This window comes from Molothrus aeneus, chromosome 1, assembly GCF_037042795.1.
Source record: "Molothrus aeneus isolate 106 chromosome 1, BPBGC_Maene_1.0, whole genome shotgun sequence".
NCBI lineage: Eukaryota > Metazoa > Chordata > Aves > Passeriformes > Icteridae > Molothrus > Molothrus aeneus.
This window is the reverse complement of record NC_089646.1, coordinates 79,044,747-79,068,644: the sequence shown is the minus strand read 5'-3', so window position 1 is coordinate 79,068,644 and position 23,898 is coordinate 79,044,747. Positions and strand designations below refer to the sequence as shown.

General features: G+C 39.9%; 1 protein-coding gene across 1 annotated transcript in view; it reads left to right on the top strand.

The window, feature by feature from the left end:
• The window catches only part of TRIO (trio Rho guanine nucleotide exchange factor), a 244,294-nt gene extending 225,099 nt beyond the window's left edge, over window positions 1-19,195 (top strand). Inside the window, exons 44-57 of the mRNA XM_066559737.1 lie at window positions 109-159; window positions 377-454; window positions 1,403-1,594; window positions 2,508-2,685; window positions 3,515-4,290; window positions 8,486-8,733; window positions 9,532-9,670; window positions 10,016-10,043; window positions 10,868-11,030; window positions 12,993-13,114; window positions 14,663-14,741; window positions 15,368-15,568; window positions 16,000-16,138; window positions 17,652-19,195. Of these exons, the coding sequence (XP_066415834.1) occupies window positions 109-159; window positions 377-454; window positions 1,403-1,594; window positions 2,508-2,685; window positions 3,515-4,290; window positions 8,486-8,733; window positions 9,532-9,670; window positions 10,016-10,043; window positions 10,868-11,030; window positions 12,993-13,114; window positions 14,663-14,741; window positions 15,368-15,568; window positions 16,000-16,138; window positions 17,652-18,194 (2,937 nt within the window). The 3' untranslated portion in view covers window positions 18,195-19,195. The remainder of the gene's footprint in view (window positions 1-108; window positions 160-376; window positions 455-1,402; window positions 1,595-2,507; window positions 2,686-3,514; window positions 4,291-8,485; window positions 8,734-9,531; window positions 9,671-10,015; window positions 10,044-10,867; window positions 11,031-12,992; window positions 13,115-14,662; window positions 14,742-15,367; window positions 15,569-15,999; window positions 16,139-17,651) is intronic.
• Window positions 19,196-23,898: the final 4,703 nt, after the last annotated feature.

The window sequence follows — 23,898 nt, the reverse complement described above, 5'->3', positions numbered from 1 at the left end:
TGCAGTCTGTCATATTCTGATAGAGACTATCAAATTCAGATTTTCTAAGATTTCTTGTTGATGATTAATGAGAAAAGAAATATTACTTGATATTTTTTTATTTTTCAGGACTTCCTCAAGTATTCTAAAAAAGCTAATCTTGACACAACAGAACTAGAGGTACTTGAGACATTTTCTCTTAGTGATATGAATTCTTTTAACTCAGAACTTTTGTTTGGGCAGAGTCACTTTCCTTTTCTGATTTTCCTGAGAAAGCGATTATAAGTGTTTACTTCTTGCATTTCTGTTCTAAAGCAACCATATAAAATTAAACAAAATTTTATGCTGCTAACTCATTTGGAAAATAAAGCTTTGACTTTTTTTTTGTTTTGAACAGAAAGCTGTAGAGGTCATGTGTATAGTACCAAAACGGTGTAATGACATGATGAATGTTGGCCGCCTGCAAGGATTTGATGTAAGTTGACTGGAGTTTTGCTTAGAGATTTTGTCAGGTTCTCTAGAAATTAATCATTAATACTGTGGGGAGAAATGTGTGCAGTGCTTCTTCACTATCTGGTTAGCTGGTGCAAAAAGCAGTAAGTGAAAAATCGAGTCTTAGCCCTGCCAAGGACTTTTTTCCTGGGAAACATTACCTGCTGTATCAGTCTCACAAGTTAAAGCCCTTGTGCAAAATCAAAAAAAGGGCCAGTCTTACTACAGTTCCATTATTGGCTAAAGGCTTGCAAAACAGTGAAATAATCAGTGATCAGCAGGTGAGCAGACCTGACTTCAGTAGTGTAGACAAAGGAGGAGTCACTAATGTCCATCATGTACTTGAGGCAACTCTAGCCCTCCTTGTTTTGCTAAGTCTAGAAGAGATGGAAATTGGCTACTAAAGCAAGATGCATCAGGCAGGCCACAGTCACATGTTTTACTTGCAAAGCTCTTTATATTGCGTGATGCAGACATGAACTTGAGATCTGCCCCTACTCAGCACCCTGGAAGATTATATGAGTAACTGCTGGAGTTATTCAGAATAGAAAAACTAAAGCCTTAGTGTTCCAAACCTCAAAATGAAGGATGAATTGAAAAGGGTGGAGTGGATTTTTGGAGTTTGATCTGGGTTTTTTTTTGTTTTGTCTGGTTTGGGATTGGTTGGTTGGTTTTGGGTTTTTTGGGGTTTTTTTGTTTTTTTTTTTTTTTTGTGTGTGTGGTTCTTTTTCTTTTTGACGTTTGGTATTTTTGAGAAAGAGCACAAGAATATCTTGTGTATAGGAGGAGAAATGAATATAGAGTGGTCAATAACAGTTGGAAGGTGGGAAATACACAAAGCTATTTGTCATGAACTTGTGCTCAAAAAGGTTGAGTGGGGAAAGAAACAAAGAGCTTCACTAAATGTGTTTTTTCTTGCCTCTGTGTGTAGGGTAAAATTGTAGCCCAGGGTAAGCTCCTGCTCCAGGACACATTCTTGGTTACAGACCAGGATGCAGGACTTCTGCCACGCTGCAAGGAAAGACGGGTCTTCCTGTTTGAGCAGATTGTCATTTTCAGTGAGCTGCTAGATAAAAAGAAAGGTTTCTCCATGCCCGGATTCTTGTTTAAAAACAGTATCAAGGTAACTGTTGTGTGTGAGTCTTTTGTGTCCCCTGCACAAACTCTGCTAAGGTAACAGTTTCTCATTCTGTGGGCAGTCAAGAGTGACAGCTAGGTGTGCAACCCTAGAGCACAATGAGGTGCCAGTCATTTCCTGAAATTACTTCCTACTGAATTTGTTCTCACTCCAATGTTAGGTGGAGATCTTTGGATCCCAGTACTCTGATGCCTCCTGTGTGAAGCCTATCAAAGCAGGTCTTCTGGCACAAAGTGCTGGACAAGTATTCACGAAGTTTAGTTTTCAGCTCTGTGCTGTGTGTATACCACATTGCAAAGTCATTGCAAGTAGAGATAATAACTCTTTTTGTATCCTTTCCAATACCCAAATATGTAGATAACATTTGTAAGTAGTGCGACCTTCTTAGATATTCCTCAAACAAAGTAAGTGTTTCCCCACTTCAAGATTTTCCTGAACAAACCTGATCATATTAGAACTCAGCAGCCCTCATGAAGTGTTTTGGGTGGACCCTGCTTCCCCTAATTTGCCTTGGTGCTCTGCCTGCCACCTGAACCTGTTCATAGCTCTGGCTGAACAGCCAGGTACAAGGCATTGCTCTATCTGCAGCTGAAGCCTTTAGCAGGGGCTGGTGGTAGAGAGAGCTCCATAGCAGGCTCAGCATTTTAACTAATCTGAAAGGAAAGTGAGGGGTGGAGAACATTGGGCCATGCTGACCTGCTGGAGATTGTTCAGGCACAGCGTGTCAGTAAGCTGTACACTAATTCTTAGTTTACTGGAATTAAGTAACTTCATTTCATGCTATTATTTTACTACAGGAATGAGTGGTTATCATTTAAAGATCTGACTCTACACTCCTGAGAAAGAGATTTTAAAGGTATGTTTCCCATAATATACATGTTATTTTCTTTTCATGAAGGTGAGTTGCCTTTCTCTGGAGGAAAATGTGGACAGCGATCCATGTAAATTTGCACTAACATCAAGAACGGGCGATGTCACGGAGACCTTTATTTTGCATTCTGCCAGTCCAGGAGTCCGCCAGTTATGGATCCATGAAATTAACCAAATTTTGGAAAACCAGCGCAACTTTTTAAATGGTAAATTATTTTCTTTTACTGAAAGTTCATAATTGGATGACTTTTCGCTCATCTCTTTTTTCTTGGCTTTGAAATGTTTTGCAAGTTGCCTTTTTCCTGAGCTAATACAGAACAGTTGGGGGATATGTGCCTCATTTCTGCTTCAGAACAGATGCTTGCATTTATTATAAGAGTGGTAGTCTGAATTTACATGGTGTTCTCTTGGTGAAATTTTCCAAATGTTTTGTAGGAGTGAATCAAGATAGGTGCCATCCGTTGAGAGCTTGTGTACCCCTTTTAAGCAACTGCAAGCCTTTAAAGGCTAAACCCAAGTAGAATTTTAGGCATCTATCCAGAATATGTTTTGCTTCTATTATTTTGGTGGCCATTGTTGTTGCATCTTAGTGTGGCAGCAACATTCAGATTCTGCAGGAGAAAAGTAGAAGGTGGTATTGTCCTCTGTGACACTAAAAGGTTTTTGCTCTATTTTTATATCTATTGGTTGTTGTTCCAACCTAGATTTTTTTAAACGGTTATAATGAGTAACAACAAGCAGAGAATGTGGAGTGACACCTGTTTTTTTCCAACTTGGCTGCTGGCTGACAGTGTGATCCTAGAGGAAGAGATCTTCTTAGTTTTAGATTTTTAATCTTTAGTATAGGTAGATGCAGCAGGTCATGAAGATAGATGCAGAAAAGTGACTTGAGGTCTGTGGCGTCTTTCCACTGCTAAGGAAATTTATTTGAACAGCACTCCCCCTTTTGCCAGTAGACATGTCTGTTTTAAACTGTTCCTGTTCCCTCTCCTGCCCCCTTTCCCCTGACCGCCTCCCCCCTCGCCCCCACTGCAGCCTTGACATCCCCGATCGAGTACCAGAGGAACCACAGCAGTGGCGGAGGCGGCGGCAGCGGCGGGAGCGGCAGCGCTAACAGCGGCGGCCCCAGCAGCTGTACTGGCATCCCCAGCTCCAGCCGTAGCCGGCCATCCCGGATCCCCCAGCCTGTCAGACACCATTCCCCAGTCCTGGTCTCCTCTGCAGCCTCGGCCCAAGCAGAGGCAGACAAGATGTCAGGTATGTCCATTCACAATCACTCCCTGCCACACTACAACACTTCTTTAGAAACTGGCCTGAGCCAGCCAGACAGGCACCCTCCCAGTGCAGAGCCGGATGGTCCTCAGAGAGAAGCTGAACAGATTCCCAAGATGAAAGTTATTGAAAGTCCCAGGAAGACAGCAGGAAACATTTCTGGCTCAGCTGATGGAGCCCAGAAAGACTCACGTGGAATCTCAGAGGACAGTCGAACAAGAAACAGCATAGGATCACTGACGCTTGGGAAGCCAAGGCCAGGAGCCATCTCTCCAATGAACTCTCCTCTGTCCACGACTTTCCCTTCTCCTTTTGGCAAGGAAAGCTTTCCACCCAGCAGCCCCCTGCAGAAGGGCTCCTTTTGGAGCTCCATCCCAGCATCCCCTGCCAGCCGCCCTGGCTCCTTCACTTTCCCTGGGGACAATGACTCCCTCCAGCGGCAGGTCCACCGCCACTCTTCACACAGCAAGGACACAGACCGCATGAGCACATGCTCCTCGACCAGCGAGCAGTCAGTTCACTCCACCCAGAGTAATGGGGTAAGAGCGGAGCACCTCTGTCCTGCGAGCTCTTCTAAAACCTTCCATGCTCCCTTTCTGTGCGTTGCCATCATTCTCCGTACTAACTTCTGGCTCTCCGGTGCTGTTCTGCTCTGAAATAATCAACTGTTCCGGTATCTTCTGCGCACTAAAAAGCCAAGAGTGTCTACCTGTGTGTGTGTATACATGCCAACATGGCTATGCATACAGACACAAAAGCAACTGCTAACATTAGATGCAGTTTCTGCCTCTGCTGAAAATATAGATCACTAGGCTTATACCTACTAACTTGCTGTCCTTGCTTTTTTCGTCTCTAATTTGAAGGCACATAATTAACATGCTGAAGCGTGGCAGCCAGAGCACCTTGGGGTATGCATTGTGCCAGCACTTAAATCTGACTTCAGGATTTTGGCAGATTGCCTTGGGGCTTTTTTCCCTTTCACGCACAAATTTGCCACCATTGTCCTGTTGAGTTTTAACTTCGTGGAGACATCTACGTTCCCTGGCCTGCTTGAGTTTTATTTTTTTCTTAATTTATTTTTTCCCCCCTCTCCTTTCAGCCTTAGTTGTTATACATCAATCTCTTTTTAAATCCTGTGTTTGATCAAGGAAGCTTTCTGCAATCCACTCAAAATAGGCCAACAAAACCTAGCGACAATAATCCTACTTCTACTACAACCAAAACGATTACCCGCTCCACTTGTCTTTTCTCCTTTGTAAGAAGAACTGGTTTCGGTTTTCTGGAGACTCAGCCTCTTAGTGTGCACCTGGTTTGTTTGTGTAGAAATCCAGGCTGTCAACAGAATCTACGTTATTCCTAATAACATCCACCAGGAAAGCAACGCAGCCAGCACTGGGGCATGTGCAAATATAAAGCAAAAATGTTGAGGCATTTGCCATGGAGGCGGGTTATGGTGCCTTTCTTTTATAACTCACATATGATTTTTTTCTCACTAAGCATTGTGTTCATGAATGTTTGTTTTTCTACTCTCTCACAAATGGTATGCAATACCAGTTCTGCAAATCACCTAACTTGCTGGACCTTTTTTAAATGCATGTGTTTCTTTATAGAACTGTTTAACACACAAAGCTTTCTTGACTTCTTAGTTCTTACACTTAATTTTATAATAGCTTCAGAAGAAAAAAAATTATGCTTTGCATGTTTTGTAATTTTATCCTGATCTTCCTTCAGCTTTTTATTTGATTTAGCTCTGTCTTGTGTTTATCTTCAGTCTAGCAAAATGTGATGTAATGTAATGCAAAATCTGGGGTAATTTGAGTATTTTGCATTTACTGCATAATAGGTGAATTAAGATGGTGGTACTTGCATAATACTAATTCAGGTTGCTGCATTCAAAAAGGAGAAGGAGAAAGATGGGATGGCACCGAATTTTCAAAACATTTGGATTTCGATACTATCTCAGCAAAGACACCATTGCTTGTTTTTATCTCACTATAAAACGTAATGTTGGAATGCGTGCATTCTGCTTCACAGCTCTATGTTTACAGCTCTGTAACTCTTTTATTTGGTAATTGAGATGAGCCATAAATCCTCATTTATAACCTCATTTCTAGACCAATCATTAGGATTCTACACCACATTGAACAAGCTGGAGAAAATGGGTTGTGAAGGTTTATTTTAATTTAACTATTTTGTATGTATATACCCATGCACATATGGCTATAGTATTTAGTATATAGATTATTTAAGGACAAATTACTTCTAAGAAGAAAAAAGATTAGGTTTTGTTAGTTGAGGAATATGGGAGGAACTTTTTATATTTTGTTTGTAGATCCTCTAATCCCATAGTTGAGGTCAGTGATGACCAGAAGTACTTTCAGTAAGAAAACATTACTATGCAAGAATAACTACTTCCTTGGAAGGCAAAAGGAAAGGCTGTCTCTCTGTGGTGAGAATGAATTCTGGTATAAACACATTCTCAGGAACATTTGTCACTTAGTAGTTACCAGACAGTTGTTTATTTAACAGATTTAACTGTCCCCATTGAACATAAGAAATATTCAGAGTTTATTATGATCCTACAAGACTTAAATGTCAGAAAGAATTGTTATGTTATAGAAAGGTCAGTCTTGCAGTTAGAGAAATTCTGCTGCATCCTAAGAAACAGTATGTTCAGGAATAATGTGTGGGGCAAGGTTTGAGGCTTAGGTTGATACTGCAACTTTCCTTCATTTTTCCCTGAAAGTCTAACAGGAGGAGTCAACAAAAGCTGCTTTTTTGAATAGAGTTGTTTTTCATCTAGGTAAAAGAGTGTAGCAAGTTGTCATCCTAATTTAAATAATGACTGAAAATGAGACTTAATTTCTTGGGTTCAGCTGTTTTCAGTTTGCCTGAATCATGGAAAGGACTTACTAATACAAAAGGCCATGCAGGCCATCTTCTAAATAGAGAAAAAAATTAGTTCTCCCACTGGAAATACAGCATCTGAAATTAATGTCAATATCCTTTAGTAGAGTTAAAATCCACAGTGAGATCTTTCTCACTTAGGTAGCATATGCTTCATCATTCTAATATGGCAAAAAAGAAGCTTTGAGTCACTGATTTGAATATAACAGTCCAGCTAGAATAAAATGTACAGAGTCACTGGCACTCCAAGCATCAGGGTGTTAAACATGCTATGAAATTAGTAATCTGAGGCTGTTCCACTCCAAATGTCTTGGTTTCTCAGCCAGAGTCCTTAGGGAAGCACAGGCACAGAGGGATGGAGTGACTTATTCAAGGCCTTTAGCAGATTGCAAGAGAACGCAGTGTTCAGGGCTCCCAGTGCACCAGGCTGTTAACTGAACCCCTCTGTATCTCCTCAATATTTGAGAAATATTTGACAGTTTTGAGAAAAAAAAAAAATGCTGTTTTAATCCTGTGTACCAAGCTTTCCAGTGGCTACTAGCACATGAGTGGCACTAGTGTGGTTCTGCTCTATAAGCAATAGGGGTACCCAGGACATGGGTACTCATTTCCTTCTTCAGCTCAGCTTCTACTGAGCAATAGTGAGCCCTCTCTGGCACTGAGTGACCTGAAACAGTCTGAAGTAAGAACAGAGACAAAAGGCAGACACACACACACACACACACACACACACACACACACACACACACATTTCATGCCACATCATTAATAGGCCATTCACCTTGGTTTAAACTTGTTTCAAGAAAGAAATAATTATTGCGGGAGTAGGTTGTAATCTGATAATAGTTTTCACATTTCCATTTATTAAACCTTGTATAAGGAATAGATGCAAATGGACAAAGTAAGTCTTACTTTTAAAAAAATAATAATTTCCAGTAGGTTTGTTGTCAGCAGTAGGCTTTTTGTTCTTCAAGTAATATGATTTTGAATGTACACCTTCTCAGCCATAATTAGCTTTCCACAAATGCTGGCTGGGGAAATGAACAAAATCATGAACAGTAGTTGAAAGTGTATGATAAACAGGTAACAACGCTCAGCTATCTTAGTTACTAATCCATTAGAAGGGATTCTTACAGTTTAGTGGGTCTATTTTGACTGTCAAATTAATAATTTCTTATTTCAGTAATTTACTTCATTCATTGCATTTAAAAGAATAAATCTGATCATACAGATGCAAGCAGAGATAAATCTTGTGGTTTTTGAGAGATGCTGTCAAAACCCTGTTTTGTTCTTTTGTAGCTTGTCATGTTTTGTGTGCACAAGGGCAGTGTCTGAGATCTGACAGGTAGTGCTAGGAAAGACTACATGTATTTTTCATTGTTGGAGTTTCCAGTGATTATGAGCTAATGACTATGATTTGGAAACTGAACTTACAAGATCATGAAAAACTGTCTTACATGCTTGTACTGTAGTTTTGATGCCTGATGAAGATGCAAGGTTCAGTGTCGGAGCCTGAAAGGAAGACAAGTTGAGATTTATAAATAAAGTGACTCCTAGTTAATGGAAATTATATTGAGTAACTGTATTGATAAATTTGTGGAGCAGCACTACAAAAAGATGTTCAAATTTCAGACTAATGCACAAAGATAAACAGACACAGGCAGCTGTACAAGAGAAAACATTGCTCTTTTCTTTGACTACAGTTTAAACCAATTGGATTAGGTAGGTAATGTAGCAGTCCAAGAACAGCCTGTCTTCTTCATGAGTTTTAAACTTGATTCTCTTTTTTTCCCTCCTGCTCTCTCTGCTTCTGACTGATGCTTGCAGAGTGAAAGTAGCAGCAGTAGCAATATCTCCACCATGCTGGTGACACACGATTACACGGCAGTGAAGGAGGATGAGATAAATGTCTACCAAGGAGAGGTCGTGCAGATTCTAGCCAGCAACCAACAGAACATGTTTTTGGTGTTCAGAGCCGCCACCGATCAGTGCCCCGCAGCCGAGGGCTGGATTCCCGGCTATGTCTTGGGGCATACCAGTGCAATCATCATTGACAACCCTGATGGAACCATCAAGTGAGTGCCTGGGTGTGAGTAGAAGGGGGAGGAAGGAAGAAAACATCCAATTTAGAGAAGACTTTAAACCTTTAAGGCCAAAAATTCATGTGATCATGGAGAATTAAATGAGCAACAAGCAGAACAAGTACTGGAGAGGTCCTTTAGCAACCGTCAAAATAAAGCTAGTGAAAAAGATCCCAGAAGCACATATTCTTTATTAAAGTGTTTCAATAGCCTAGTCTTCTGGGAAAAGAATGCCTTATCTAAGAGCAGAAATCATTTATTTTAACTTGTTTATTTGATAGAATGAGTTGCCAGTCTAGACACTTTTGTCTGGGAAAACAGGGAATGTTTGTGCAAATAAAACAAGATTTCAGAGTTCCTAGATATCTGCTTTAAGCCACAAACCTGTTGAAAATTACTGTATGCTAGGAACAACTCTGTCACCCCTGCAATGGAAGAAATTGTATCCAAGTTCAGTTTGAATTTTGTGTAAAGCTTTTGTAGGGCTGCATTTGGTATGGGCTTCATACTGTTAGTTGCTCCGTTGGATTGCCAGTTTGCATTTTCATATAGAAAGTTTACCATTCGAGCAATGATTTCAAGGAATACTGAACTTCAGACTACATTACTAGCTTGTTCACAGTTTTAGCCAAGGTGGCATTCCTTATGGAATACCTAATGTATTTCATTTTACACTTTAATACATAGAAATAACATTTTGACCTACTTTTCCAATGGCACGTGAAAGTAGATAGTATAGGTCATAACAGGGAGTTGAAAAGAATTGATCAGAGTTTCGTGTTCTGTGTTCAGGAAGTCAACGTCTTGGCACACAGCACTCCGATTAAGGAAGAAATCTGAGAAAAAAGATAAAGACGGCAAAAGGGAAGGCAAGCTAGAAAATGGTTATCGGAAATCCCGAGAAGGACTTGCCAACAAGGTTTCTGTAAAAGTAAGTCTACAAAGGTGTCACTTCCAAAAGAAGTTGGGTTGGGATTTCTTTAAAAGTAGCTTCTGTCAGAATTTCACAGGAAGGAATTAAAGGCAGCAGTGACTTTAGTGGACAGTTTCTGCCAAATCTGGAAACAGGAAATTAGAACCTTCGAACCTGAAAGCATCATACAAAAAAAAAGATACCCGAAAAAGAATAGAGTGGTGCAGAAATTGAGGTATTTAGATGTTTCTTGGATTCTGTAGGTACAGCTAACTTTAATCCATCTCTGTGCTTGGTTTTCTACCATTCTTTAAGTTATTATAAGATTATCAGGACATTAATTCTTTAATTTCTCCTTTCCAGCTTCTCAACCCCAATTACATTTATGATGGTAAGTTGCTTTAATTTTTAAAATTTTCAGTCAATAAATTTGATTAAAACATTATTTACTTGATATGAATTATGTCAGGAATTGTGTGCTTTCTACAAAAATATATATGGGCTCTTTTTAGATAAGGTAAAATGAAATAAGTCATATTTCTTTTTTAAGATGCAGGAAATACTTTTTTGTTCACAAGTTCAAAACAACATAAAACACAAAGACCATATGATGTGTTCTGCATGGAAGTGGGGCCTTGCTGAATTTGCAAAGTAACAAGGCCAGGAGTTGGAGCTGCTTTATTTTCAATCTTGCACCCTAGGGAACATTCAGGACCTCTCCACTGCAGAAGCAGATCAGGACAAAGATGGTGGCCCACTGGGGTCAGAGCCAAACTGGGCTTTTAGTTTAATACACAGAAACAAGTTTTTGAGTTTCACCTGTGGAAAAGGGAAAGCACTACAGTGCTTCAGAGGATGAAGTGTTTTTTGCAAATTTGCCTGGATATAAAGATAGCCTAACTGAGCACATCCTTAAATACTTTTCAGTGTAAACTTTCCTCACTTAGCATAAACTGGGTGTTTGGTTCACCATGGTAGGCTTCAGAGTTATCTGTGGCACAGCAGTAGTGTTGTGTCCAAGTTCACGTAGAGAAAAATTTACTGGCTCTGTAGAGCCCCAGCAAGGGGCCTAACCATTGGTGTGCTCCAAGGGCAGGGGATAAATACACCTTGGGAATCTAAAGTACTGCTTCATCTAATAGAAAACAGTGCAAGGAATAGAAATTAAATGTATTTACTTAAGTTTACCTAATGCCATTACTTCTCTTTTTCCAGTTCCCCCAGAGTTTATAATTCCATTGAGTGAGGTAACATGTGAGACAGGAGAGACCATCGTGCTTAGGTGTAAAGTCTGTGGTCGCCCCAAGGCTTCAGTTACTTGGAAAGGTCCTGATCACAATACACTGAGCAATGACGGTCATCACAGCATTTCCTACAGGTAATTTGTGCCATGGTCAACAGGAACTGCTCAAACTGTGACTTTCTTAATTTGCACCCCTGGTGTGGGACAGCGTTTGGCTTTGAGGCATGAGGATAGGGTTGCTCTCAGACAGAAACGTATCATCACTGAGATTTTCCAGAAATGTTGTGTAACTTCTGCATATGGCTAAGGTAACAAAATGTTATAATCAGTTGATTTTTAAAAACAAAATAAAATTAATCTGCTCTTTCTCATTAGCTATTGCAGAAACCATTGTGGTCTGTCACACTGACCTGGTCATTGAAACAGACCAGTGTGTTGTGACATGCCAGTACTGTGACAGACCCTGCCAGTCCCTTCTTTCCATCAGTGACTTTCAGATCACACTACTGTGTTTTGCAAAGAAGCCTCTGCTTCCTGTTGATGTGACAACATCACACTTCATTGTTGAAGCGTGGATATTAACACTTTTCTCTGTTTTTAGCTTTGCTATGATAGAACATAACAGAATAACTGGTAACTCAAACACCAGGAGAAATTTTTCAGGAGACTGTTATTTTGGAATAGGAAGCTGCAGGTTAATTTTTTTTTTTCTGAAAAAGCATCTTTTACATACAGAAAATGTAGTTTAATGAGTAACTTCAGTGTGAAGAAATGTCACATTTATGAATTATACTCTTAATTCAGAATGAAGGGCTCTTTTGTGAAAACTTAATGACATGTTATACTGTTCTTTACTTTTGGTGCTCCTGCTTTTTCTTTTCATTGGGTTGTTTCTTTTTAATGGAAAGACAAAGGCAATGTGGCAGCTTTACTACTGCATCCAGGGCTGTTGTGAGATGTGTAAGAGTTAAATTTGCTAGGTTTAATTCACTGTTACTCATTACAGTATTATATCCAGTGAATAATCTTGGCTGTGGCTGACAGATCTTTAGAAATAATCCTGAAATGTTCTTTGAGTCTGGGAAGGGTGTCATCTTCCTATGTTTCCTAAAATTTACCTTTTTTTTTTCCCTGAAATTGTGTGGTGAAGACCATTGCAAATAGGTTTGGGTCAGTCAGTAAAATGACTTGCAGCAGCTGAGATGAACCCAAAGGAAAGTCTGATAAAAGATCTTGAAAATATGCATTATTGTGAAAAAACAACACACTAGTTGTTAGTATTGGTTTGAGCCTAGAGGTGAAAACTGTAGGGAGGACTTGCCAAGTATTCACATTTGTAAGAGACTTGCAAATTAAATTATCTGTTGTTCATATCCATGGCATATAGTCAAAAGACTACTAGAAATTTACTGCATAGAGGAAAATTTAAGCAGACATTTAAAGGCAAAGCATCAAACAAAAAGGGTGGTTGACCTGTGAGAAAGATTAAGGAAGAGCCTGCAGAGTTTTCTGCTCTGGTATTACCTAGCTTAATGCTGTCTCTGCCCTGGAGCAGAGTGTAAACTTAAGTCCTTTCTAGTTTCCTTCCATCCTCTTCTCCCAGATTCTGAGATCTCTAGAGCTGTGGTGAAGTGTGCCTTTTATGTTGAAGGGCTCTTACAAGGGCTGAATGCTCTGAAAGCACAAATGACAGATCAGCTGACACCCCCTGGAAGTCATGGATGGAAACGAAGCTTTCAGAAAGAACAAGGATGGATATTTGTCTCAATATGGCCTCTGAAAACTTGAAGTAGGTAAAGGAAGCAGGAAGAAACAGGGGAAGCACTTGATTTTTTCAACAGTAGAGCCTGAGACATGGTGAGACAGAGTGTCAGTTAGGATGTTTTTCTAGTGTTTTGTAGGACTTGCAAGATACTGGATGAACACAAAGTGCTCAGGTTCTGGTGGATGCTTCTGAGATGTGTTTTACTATGTTCAGAGAGAGCTAAGAGCTGGAGAATAAGAAGTATGAAGAATATCAACCTAACTTTGTCTGATTTTCACAGCCTAAGGTCTGTGCAGTTACTGTAAAGTTAACAGCTGCCGTTGTGTTTGCAGTGACCTGGGAGAGGCGTCGCTGAAAATCGTAGGCGTCACTGCGGAAGACGATGGTATCTACACGTGCATAGCTGCAAACGACATGGGTTCAGTTTCATCCTCCGCCAGTCTACGAGTTTTAGGTAGGCCTGGCTCTGCCTTCTTCTAAAGCCTAGACACAGCTGATGTGCCTGGTACCCATAGAACAGTAAAAAGAAAAGCTCAGCTCCTGGGCACCCCTTTGTTAAAGGAGTATTGATAATGAGCCTTTTTATCTGTCATATAGTGCCTGTTTCAGCAGGAATAGATGCAGTTTTAGGATGTAACGGATTAGAGGTTCATACACACATTCCACAGTACTGTCAACGTGCATTCGAACACACTGATAAAATCATATTTTATCATCAGCATTCTTAGCTTAGTCTCAGTGAATGCTGCCATGCTAACATAATTTCTTAAGTGTATACAGATAAGAAAAGAGTAGCATTACTTTGTAATTTATTTTTCTCCTTTGCTTGAACTGTTAAGCCACAATTTTTACAAGAACATACAACTAGTTCTTGTCTTTGCATCACTGATCTACAGTTGAGCTATTTCAGTACCTGAAGCAAGGTAACCTGAATGTTTGTGAGGAATAAAAAGGAAACATGCAAAGATAAAAAAATGCCTGTGTTTTGGGGGCAGACAGCAAAGGGAAAAAAAGATTTTTACTTGATGTGTTTGATGACATAGGGATACATTTTGGAGTGTGTTCATACATTCACTTATTCTTGTCCTAAGCATTCATAATTCTCCATTTTAGAAACAGGGTAAATATAGACAGCAGGATCAAAAATTTTCTTACAAAACAGCTCATAACAATTGATGCCATCTGGGTCCTTTAGTCTATTGTGAGGCCCATATATTTTTCCACTGGTGAGAATTAGTTAATAGATTTTAGCAGAATGTCTATCTCAAACTGACTCACATAAAAAACCCCAAGACACGAAGTTTCTCAGCTGATACGGGGATTTGTCCCAAACCTCTTCAAAATATAGTCTTTCTTCCCTTTTTTTCAAAGACCTTTGCTGCTTTCTTGGAATTTTAAACCCTCCAAATCTCATCTGAAATTTTTGGGTGTTTATGTTTAGTGGTGCCACTTTGAGCTCTGTCTGTGGGTAGCCGCAGTAAGTGCCTTACTGACAATGTATTGAGGTGATGATTATTTCAGGCACTTCCTGCTCACTGACCCAAGACAGACAGCAGCTAAGCCCTTGGATCAGTGTGTTGCAATATATATAGAAAAGGCTGAAAGGGAAATTTTGGTCTTTATACTAGTGTTTCCTGAAAAATAAGAGTTGCTCTCTAAGGTAGCTGCTACACAGCCTGGCCACTTCTTTTTCCAGTGGCAGGTGTATTATTGATTATGAGGTATCATGTAAGATGTCTTTTCTTTTCACTGTTTCCCTCAGCTTGCTAAGGTTACTCATTCCTGTACAGACAGTTCCCACTGTAACCTAAATTGTTTCCACTATAGAATTGGTTCTACTGCATTGGCTAGGCTGCCCTGGTGTATAATCCAGTTTGTCCTCCTGCCACCTTGTGTGTCATACGGGGATTAATAAGATGGGGTGATTCCCCTCATAGCCAAGAGATCTGAGTGTATTAAATCTTGGACATCCTGTCCTTCTCTTTTTTGTTTGTTTGTTTAGGTCCTGGAAGTGATGGGATCATGGTAATCTGGAAAGACAACTTTGATTCCCACTATAGTGAAGTGGCTGAGCTTGGCAGGTGCGTTCTGTATGCTGATCTTCAAAGCTGTCTGTGTCAAAATACTCACTTCTCTTTCAAAAATTAAATTCTCCTTGATAAATACTTAATGTATGAGCCTAAAAGTCCAGAATTTTGTTGGATTTAATAGAAGTGTGGAAGTAAAACTTTTACCAGCACTAGATGGCACTAGGCACTACAGAAACAGAATTCAATTAGGCTGAAGGGGTATTGTTGATGAAGAGATTTATTTTTTAAGCATCCCTTACAGTGACTGACAGTGCTTCTGTAGTGAAGTTCTCCTCAACCTCCTTATTTAGGGAATGAAAACTACAGACAGAAGGAGTCTGAAAATGGGCAAAATAACTCATGTAGAATATGCAGTTTGCCAACATTATAATGACCTTTGAAAGCTGGTTATTACTCTGACAGGTTGTCTGCAAGTGTGATATGACAGATATCTGTCTAGTTTCTACAGTCACAATTTGTATTAGACGCATGCACTGAAAATTCTCATGCCCAGAACCTTCTCTGTAAGGGCAATTTTTCGAGATTAAAATTAGATCTTTTGGAGTATATCTTTCAAGTAAAATTATGTCCTTATTGCATCTCTTGGTTAAATCTTTCCTTTCATTGTTGTGTTCCAGGGGCAGATTTTCTGTCGTTAAGAAGTGTGACCAGAAGGGAACCAAGCGAGCAGTAGCCACTAAGTTTGTGAATAAGAAGTTGATGAAGCGAGACCAGGTTACCCATGAACTTGGAGTCATGCAGAATCTCCAGCATCCCCAGCTCATTGGCCTTCTTGATACCTTTGAGACCTCCACCAACTACATACTAGTGTTAGAAATGTGTGTGCATTTTAAATTACCTGTAAAATGCAACTTTACAGCTGACTTTCTGGGGCATTTATGGTGGTTAATGAATAAGGTGCTCTAAAATTTTGTAGCAGTTTGAAAGTACCTAAGTAAAATACTGCAGTTGTCTAATGGCATTACTAAAATGTTGAGCTTAATATTCAGAAGGGAGCAAATAGAGATATTAAATATACATGTGGATGATTATCTTAGTCTGAAGATTCAACAGTATTTTTGTATCAAATGGCCACAAAAGTGAATTAGGAATGTTGTGATCTGGTAGCTAGATATGATATCTCCTCTTCATATCCCATGTGTTGTAAGTTTTGCAGACTACAGTTACTGCTGTAGTCTGTAGCCTCTTGAGGTTTTTTCAGTTCTGATGCATGGATTAATCCAAAATACAACCCTTGTAATTCCAACAGGGCTGACCAGGGTCGCCTTCTGGACTATGTCGTGCGATGGGGAAACCTCACAGAAGGGAAGATCAGACTCTACCTGGGAGAGATTCTGGAAGCTGTGCAGTATCTTCATAACTGCAGAATAGCACATTTGGACCTAAAGGTGAGGTGCTAATGGGATTCTGGGCATAAAAATCTCCCTCTCCTAGAAAACTTGCATCTGAGAGAACTGTGAAATGCTTTGAGGGTCATAAAAGACTCCCCAATGGCTTGGGGCTCCATTCCTAAATGCTTTAGGTCACTCAAGCAGCAAAGCAGAAACTCTCAATTCCCTAATCTTTCTCCTTACAGCTCGCTTGCCCGTTGTGGCCCTTTGTGCTGGAAACAATTGCTAACAGGAAATTTTGCTTGGTTATTTATTTATTCATGTATTTATTTAATTTCTGATAAACTTGCACCAGAAATCCATTTCTTTCCCAAGAAGCATCGAGTTTATTGTGAAAGAGACTGCTTTTTTTCTTTTGCTGCAAAAATGTTTCTCATCTTTGCACTTTGAGGGCTGTAATACCTAAATGAATGGTGCTTCTTTGGGCCTTTGTTCTTCCCTTTGTGTGTTACTTGAGCCACAAAGGTTTAATGCATTGTAGTTAAAAAAACTATGTGAGAAGGTCTCAATGTAAATATTAATTAAAAACTTACTCCTTACACTTTTTTTTTTCCGCCTGTATATGAATAATAATTTTAGCATTGACAAGTCATCTTTGTAGGCAGGGTCTTTTTAGCCAGATGGGGTCATGGTGAGAAAAGGCAAAAAGCCCGAGTCTCTTCACTCCATGTACTTCTGTTTTCCAAGCAGAACCAGTTTGGGTCTTCATACCATTAAATTTTTTCTAGTGTGCTATAAAGAGTTCACCGGTACTTTTTCTGGTCTCACATACAGATGAATTAATTAAAAACTAGTTGTAGGTAAGTTGCTCTTACTTAGCAGAGATTACAGCTACAGCAGCAGTAGCTTTAGAAATAGAACTGTAGAAATCAGTCCACTTTCAGCTCACCAGTAATGGGACAGCTCTCTTGAAGTCATATGCATCCAACAGGATCTTCTGCTGCCATAGTCTCCTAACAGGGTTTGTCTTCCATCTGTACAGCTGCATTACATGAAAGAGTTTCCAAATAAAGCTGGATTCTGTTGAAAGCATCATGCAAATATTTACAGTCTTCCAGTCTAAATGCAAGGGTTTTGTTGTCTCCGATGTAAAACAAATGGAACAGTTGCTTCATTCACCCTCTATTCATAATTGTTGTTCCTTAAGCTTAAGTTTTGAAACACAGTTCCTGTGAAGCTTTGCAAAGCTGCTGTCATGAATAACTGAAGTATTAACTGGCAGAGCTATATTTCCTGCAAAAAATGTAGTGCCAGCAGCTACAACAGCTAAAGCAGATGCATTGCATGTTACAATAGGCAAGAACCCACCTGCTGGTTGGTCAGGGGAAGCCTTGTTAAGACTGCCTCAGAGCTTTGCAGAGCTGGCCTTTTGCAGTGATCCTTATAGCGGGCAGCTATTTATGTTCTAGGGCTGACCACACTTGCTAGGAAGCAGTTAAGTTGGAGCATTAAATGTGTCTTAGACTGACTTGAAAAAAGACATTTTAACTTTTGCTTTTATGTTTTCTAGCCTGAAAATATTTTGGTGGACCAGAGTTCCACTAAGCCAACAATAAAACTGGCTGACTTTGGAGATGCAGTCCAGCTCAATACCACGTATTATATCCACCAGTTACTTGGAAACCCAGAGTTTGCAGCTCCTGAAATTATTCTTGGAAATCCTGTTTCACTCACTTCAGATGTTTGGAGCATTGGAGTGCTCACTTATGTCCTTCTTAGTGGCGTCTCTCCTTTCCTGGATGAAAGCGTAGAGGAAACTTGCCTGAATATTTGCCGCTTAGACTTTAGTTTCCCAGATGACTACTTCAAAGGAGTTAGCCAGAAGGCCAAAGATTTTGTATGCTTCCTACTTCAGGATGACCCAGCTAAGCGTCCCTCGGCTGCACTGGCCCTCCAGGAGCAATGGCTGCAGCTGGGGAATGGCAAAAGTGCTGAGAGCATTGATATATCCAGACTGACTTCGTTCATTGAGCGGCGAAAACACCAGAATGATGTTCGACCCATCCGTAGCATTAAAAACTTCTTACAGAGCAGGCTCTTGCCAAGAGTTTGACCTTGCTTGAAGTTCTCTCTCATTCTCTTTCACCTGCCAATCAATCAGACTGGAGATGGACTCCTCCTGCCAATCAATCAGACTGGAGATAGACTCCTCCTGCCAATCAGCTGTTGACTTGAATTTTGAGGAAAGCAAACCCCAAGCCAACCAGCTGCTAGTGAATGTTCGTGTGCAAATGCATTCCACAGGGACCCGCGCGGGGCGGCGCGGGGGACTGGAGATGCAGACTTCACGGGGGTGGAGGACAATAGCACTGTACTCTGCAAAAAGCAGTCACAAGCGATACAGCAACAGTATTTTATTCAGGTTTCTGCAAAAAAAAAATAGTTTTTTTAATAAACAAGAGTTGAATTTTGCAAGTGAACTTAGCTACCATTTTCAAGATTTATTCAAGGAAGAAATGCCTATGTTTAAAGCACTGGTGTTAAACAAAAATCAGATCATGCCTGGAGAAGACTCACCAAAATGGCTGCCCATTGGTACAGCCTCCATTTATAACATCTGGTTTTCACTTGGTCCTAGAGCTTTCCAGTTGCCTCGCCTGTATGTATCTCACGTAGCAGTGCACTGAGATCAGACTCTGCTTTTAAGTGCATCCAACCTCAAAAGATTTTGCATACAAATAGAATGAATCGTTTTGCTCTGATAAAATGTAGGCCTTACTTGTATATAGACTGTTACCTGCCTTCAGTCTGTAATTTTTTTCCCTCTCCTCTCATCCTTTTTTCCCCCCTCCTTCCTAAATGGTGGTATACCACTGTGCGGGTCTTCAGTTTGGGGCAGTAGTCACTGTCCCCCCAGAAAAGAACTTTGGGTTGGTGCCCAGCTTGCTGACCCAATTGTCAAGCAGTATACAGCAGGATGAAATACTGTAAATGCACTCATTTGGGATTTTGTTTTCTTTCATATCATGTGCAATGTTGTGGCTTTAACATTTTATGCAACTATTTATGAGGACCTCTGTTGTAACTGTAATAAATATATAGAAAAAGCACATAGTACGGCGAGCTTTATGGTTTTGTTTGTGTGATTGGGGGTTCTGGGTGGGCATGGGTGGGTGTGTTGTACCACACTGTCATTATTAGTTTAAGATGAGGATTAGCATGGAATTTAGTCAAGACTAGTCAGTTTTAAGGATTGTTAAAAAGAAAAAAATGAAGAGAGAGAGAGAGAGAGAGATTAGTATCCCAAATGTCAAACTGGTTAAGAAGTAGAGTGACACTTTTTAAAATTATTATCATTATTATTATATTTAAAATGCCAAAGTTTGACTTTCCCCAGATCAGTCTCAACACTTCACTACTTTTTAGAATTTTCAAATCTGTTTTTTTACTTCTTTCTGTGAAATGAACAAATTAATCTTGTGGTCTTTGGTGAAGAATACATTCAGCAAGTAGCAGTCAGATGAGGAGAATTGGACATGTAATGTAATTGTCATAGTAACTGTTTTTAAGGTTGAAGTAATATTAGTGTGAGATATTTAAAAAGACAGAGATGGTTTTCTGTGCATCACTGAGTTCATGTGGGTGTGTTGTCATCTATGTTTGTGTGAAATGCCATGTTTAAGGAAACAAAGCTGACATCCCACAAGAGTTAGATATATGGGTGTTAAGCCATAACCTAGCTTGGGTTAGTTTTGAGATTTTGAGCTTTGTGGCTTCCACTGTATCCTATTTATTCTTTTTTTTTTCTTTTTGTTTTTTTCTTTTTGTTTTTTTTGTTTGTTTGTTTTTTGGGTTTTTTTGTAAAGTTGTACAGAAACTTTTTAAAAGAAAACAACTGACTTCGAAACTGGATGTGTATTCGTACCAACCTCATATCATTGTTTGTGTATTATTTTCCTTTATTGTTTTAGTTAAATTTTTTGCTTTATTTTGCATGTATATTTCTTTGTACAGTGATGTTACATGTTTACACAGTATGACATGATGTAAATATTTTATTTTGCCATCAGTTATTTTGAAAAAAATTAAACATATTTGACATAATTGTCTGATCTCTTGCTTTAAGAAGTTTGACAGATTAGGTTTGGCTATACTTTAATTTGGCTCTGTATTTTAAAAAAGTATGTTACTTTATTGCCATAAAAACCATTTTAAATTGCAATGATGTATCTTTCCTTCATGCCTTACAAAATAATATTTGCCTTTGCTTTAAGTGTTGACTGCTTTGTAGTTTCATGAATGCTTTTATATAAAACATGCGTAACTCCCTAACTGTGGAAATGTATTCTGGTCTTTATTAGCTGGTAAATTTTGACCAGTAGAGTGTTCTACCAGATGTTCCCAGTTAAAGACCACAGGATTGTATTTCAATATTTCAGAAGAACAGATTTCCCACAACTTTTAGGCATTTCAGATTCATTATGAAGAAAAGTTACTTTCAAGCATAAAGATTTGGGATTTGCAACTATACTCATAAAGCAGAAAAGTTTCTTATGGTGTATATTTATCTTCCTCCCTTTTCTGCCATCAGTAACTGTTTACAATTCAAAATTAAGTGAAAGGTCAGGGAAGAATACAGAGTGTTTATGTTTGTTGCTGCATTGTGTACAGAATTATTTTTTTCCCTGCTCTTTTCTGCTATTCCCTGTCAGGTGATAAAAACAGTCCCTTTTTACTTAGTGGAAGAGACAACAGAGAGAGATGTTTTATGTATAGAAAGGCAGAGGATATTCAGGTAGGGCCTGTTCACAAGGATGAGCCACTGGAAGCTTTTTCCATCACAGGGAAGTAGATGGCTTTGTGGAATGGTTCTTGCCTGAAGATGTACTAAGTTAGGGGTAAGTTACCCAAGTGCTTTACAGACAAATAATGCACTTGTAGGTGTTTCAAGTAGCAGAGATGGATTCTTTGGCTCTCATGCAAACCAGGAGTGTGCCTTTCTGGTCTTCTCCATCAGCCCCTTACTTGGGACAGCCAACACATTTCACAACAGAGTGAAGTTTTGCACAAAAACCTGCAGTTTGATGCAAGAGCTTCCAGGTGCACAAAGCTTGAATTATGATCTTGAGCTTCAGATCTTCTACTTGTTAATCAATTGAAATGCTTTGAAGAGATAATACAAGGTCCTTCTGTTTTGCCAGATTGTGCAGTTGAGGCTGCAAATGCCACGTGGACTTGTTTGGGCACAGTTGTTGCTGACTGTCCTGCACACCACAAAGCAGCACTGCAGGCTGATAGAAAGTGGAGACCAAAAACATGGGTCAGAGCAGCTGGTGTGAGGCCCTGATGTGGGAATATTGTAGAGCATAGGGAATGGCAGTCAATGTCACAGCTGAAAGGGGGGGAAATAGCCAGGGAGATTGAAGAGAAGACTCTTCAGTGTTTCTTCTTGATAACATACCCCAATCACTTCTTACTGATAGTTTAGGAAGAGAAGAGGTTGCCAGACTATCTCAGTGCATGAGATAGTACTTTTAAAGTTGAGTTTGGGAGCCCCATTCTTGCATGTGTAATGAGCACTGATTAACTTAAAGGCCATTGTGTAACTGCTAAGCATAAAGCCTGACTAGATATTTCCATGATCAGGGAAGCAACCTACATTGTCTTCCTAATGGGCAGAGCCCTATCACATACCTGCCTATGCTCCTGTTGTCATTCTCAGATGGGACTATTTATGTGTTGATGAATAGAAGAAAAAATGATTTTTTCTTACTCCAAAAGTATGGTCAGGCCAGGGTGCAACAGAGATCCTTCAGAATGACACAGCAAAAACATCTGGCTTCTTGAAAATGCAAACCTGACCGGTTGTGGAAGATGCCTGAAAACATAATGGGATGTTCTTTGCACATAGCACACTGCATTACACTGCCAGGAAGCTTTAAAACCCCACCACAGAGGGTGTCAGTGTGGGACTCCATTTCAAATGGGGCTGGTGAGTAAGAAATTAATGTTACCAAGGATGCCTGACTTGAGGTTAAGCTCCATGGTTCCCAAAGATATTAAGAGAAATGAAGACAGGAATATACTGAACTGCCAGCTGTGGGTAGTGAAATCTCAGAGCAGTTGGTATTTGGTGAAGTATTTGTTCAGGCAACCTTTGCTGCTACAGCAGTGTATCCATGTGCTAGGGATTAGTGTAGGGAGTGTTACCATGTCAGCTCCAGTCCAGAAAATGAGTTAAACTTTATATACCTTTTCCATGCATGAATAGAGTCACTGTGGAGGTGTTACTAATGTCCCTGCTATAGGCATTCAGGTGCATGGGGAGGTAGGAAGAACCAAAGACCAAGTTGCTGTATTTGTTTAGATGAGCTCCAGGTATTGTGGTGCTTTTGTCAGAACCACTGCTCTATCCCTCAGACAAACAACTTCTGAATTTCTTCCTTTCCTAAAATTAAATCTTGATGAAGGTTATATTGGAGAGCAACAGACAGGTTTTCCATCTGTAGAATTTCTGCTTCCAGTATTTTTTGCACATTCGTATCACCTCATGCTGGCAAAAGACAAAAGTCTCTTTCATTGTGCATTATAATGCAGGAGCATGATGATCTCTGTGTTCTCTCTCCTTCCTGGCAAGTAGATACCCAACCCTGCTTCACATGCCTGGTGGTCACCTCAGCATTTCCCAGGTAACTGCACTCAGTGGTCCTCAGTGCCACACCATAACACTGAGCATCAGCACAGGAATGGCATCTCCCATTTCACTGACCTGCCACAGGGACTAGGAGCCTGTAGTGCAGGAGCAGGAGAATATACTTCTCTCATTATGTTGTCCTCAAAACAGGAACGCTTCTCATCTCCTCTAAGTCACTGCCCTTAGCCCTATCCAGAATTCTGGGGGAATGGGTCTGGAGGGGCAGTTTGGGATATTGAGTAGAGCAGTCTGCTCTCCCCCCAGGTAATGTCAGGAGAGCCGGCACCAGGCCTACTGATCATAAATTCCCACCAGCCAGTCTGTGCCTTCCCATAAAAGACAAAGCCATTATCAACCTAGTATGAGAAGGGAGCACAAGCTTCCAGTTTTCTTCACTGGTTGTAGGTTAAAGTGATGAAACAGGCTAGAGATACATTTGAGGTTTAATACAGAGATTCTTTGAGCTCTGTACTGGAAAGATCCTTTCATTGTCTAATTGTCATGAGCAGTAATCTGAATGCTCCTTTTAAAATGAATTTTAATATATGCACTTTCTTGACTGCTGGCGGGACATTTTGTCTTTGTTGCTCAAGGAAATGTGAAGATGAGGTACTTGAGACTGCATCAGTTGCTGCTGCTGAAGCTTCAGTTTCCATCATTATGCCTGTGGTAATATATTGGTTCTCAAGGTTCACATTTTCTGAAGGAAAATATCTTCTATCCAAAGAGGACACATAGCTATAGAAAGGATGAAATCTTAACACCAAAACAACACTTCAATCTCTGCAGGCTGAATTTTCAGCTCCCAAAAGACATTCTGTTCATTAACCACCCCAGTGTATCCTCATCTGTCATACTCAATGGTCTTCCTACAAAATCATGACTTTGTATCTCATGGAAGAAAAGTCCATTGATATTTACTTAACACATAATTGTTGGTTTAGAATAGAAGTAAACCAGTGGTAGCCACAACTTTGTGTAACAGCAGGTTATGAAGTTGAGCTGTATATTGTGCCAAGAACCCACTGGCATCTTTCTTTGATATCTCTGAAGCTTTTAATGGTCAGTTCATCCCCCCAACTTTTGTGTTCTACCTTTGCTTTTATGTCTGCTACTTACTTTT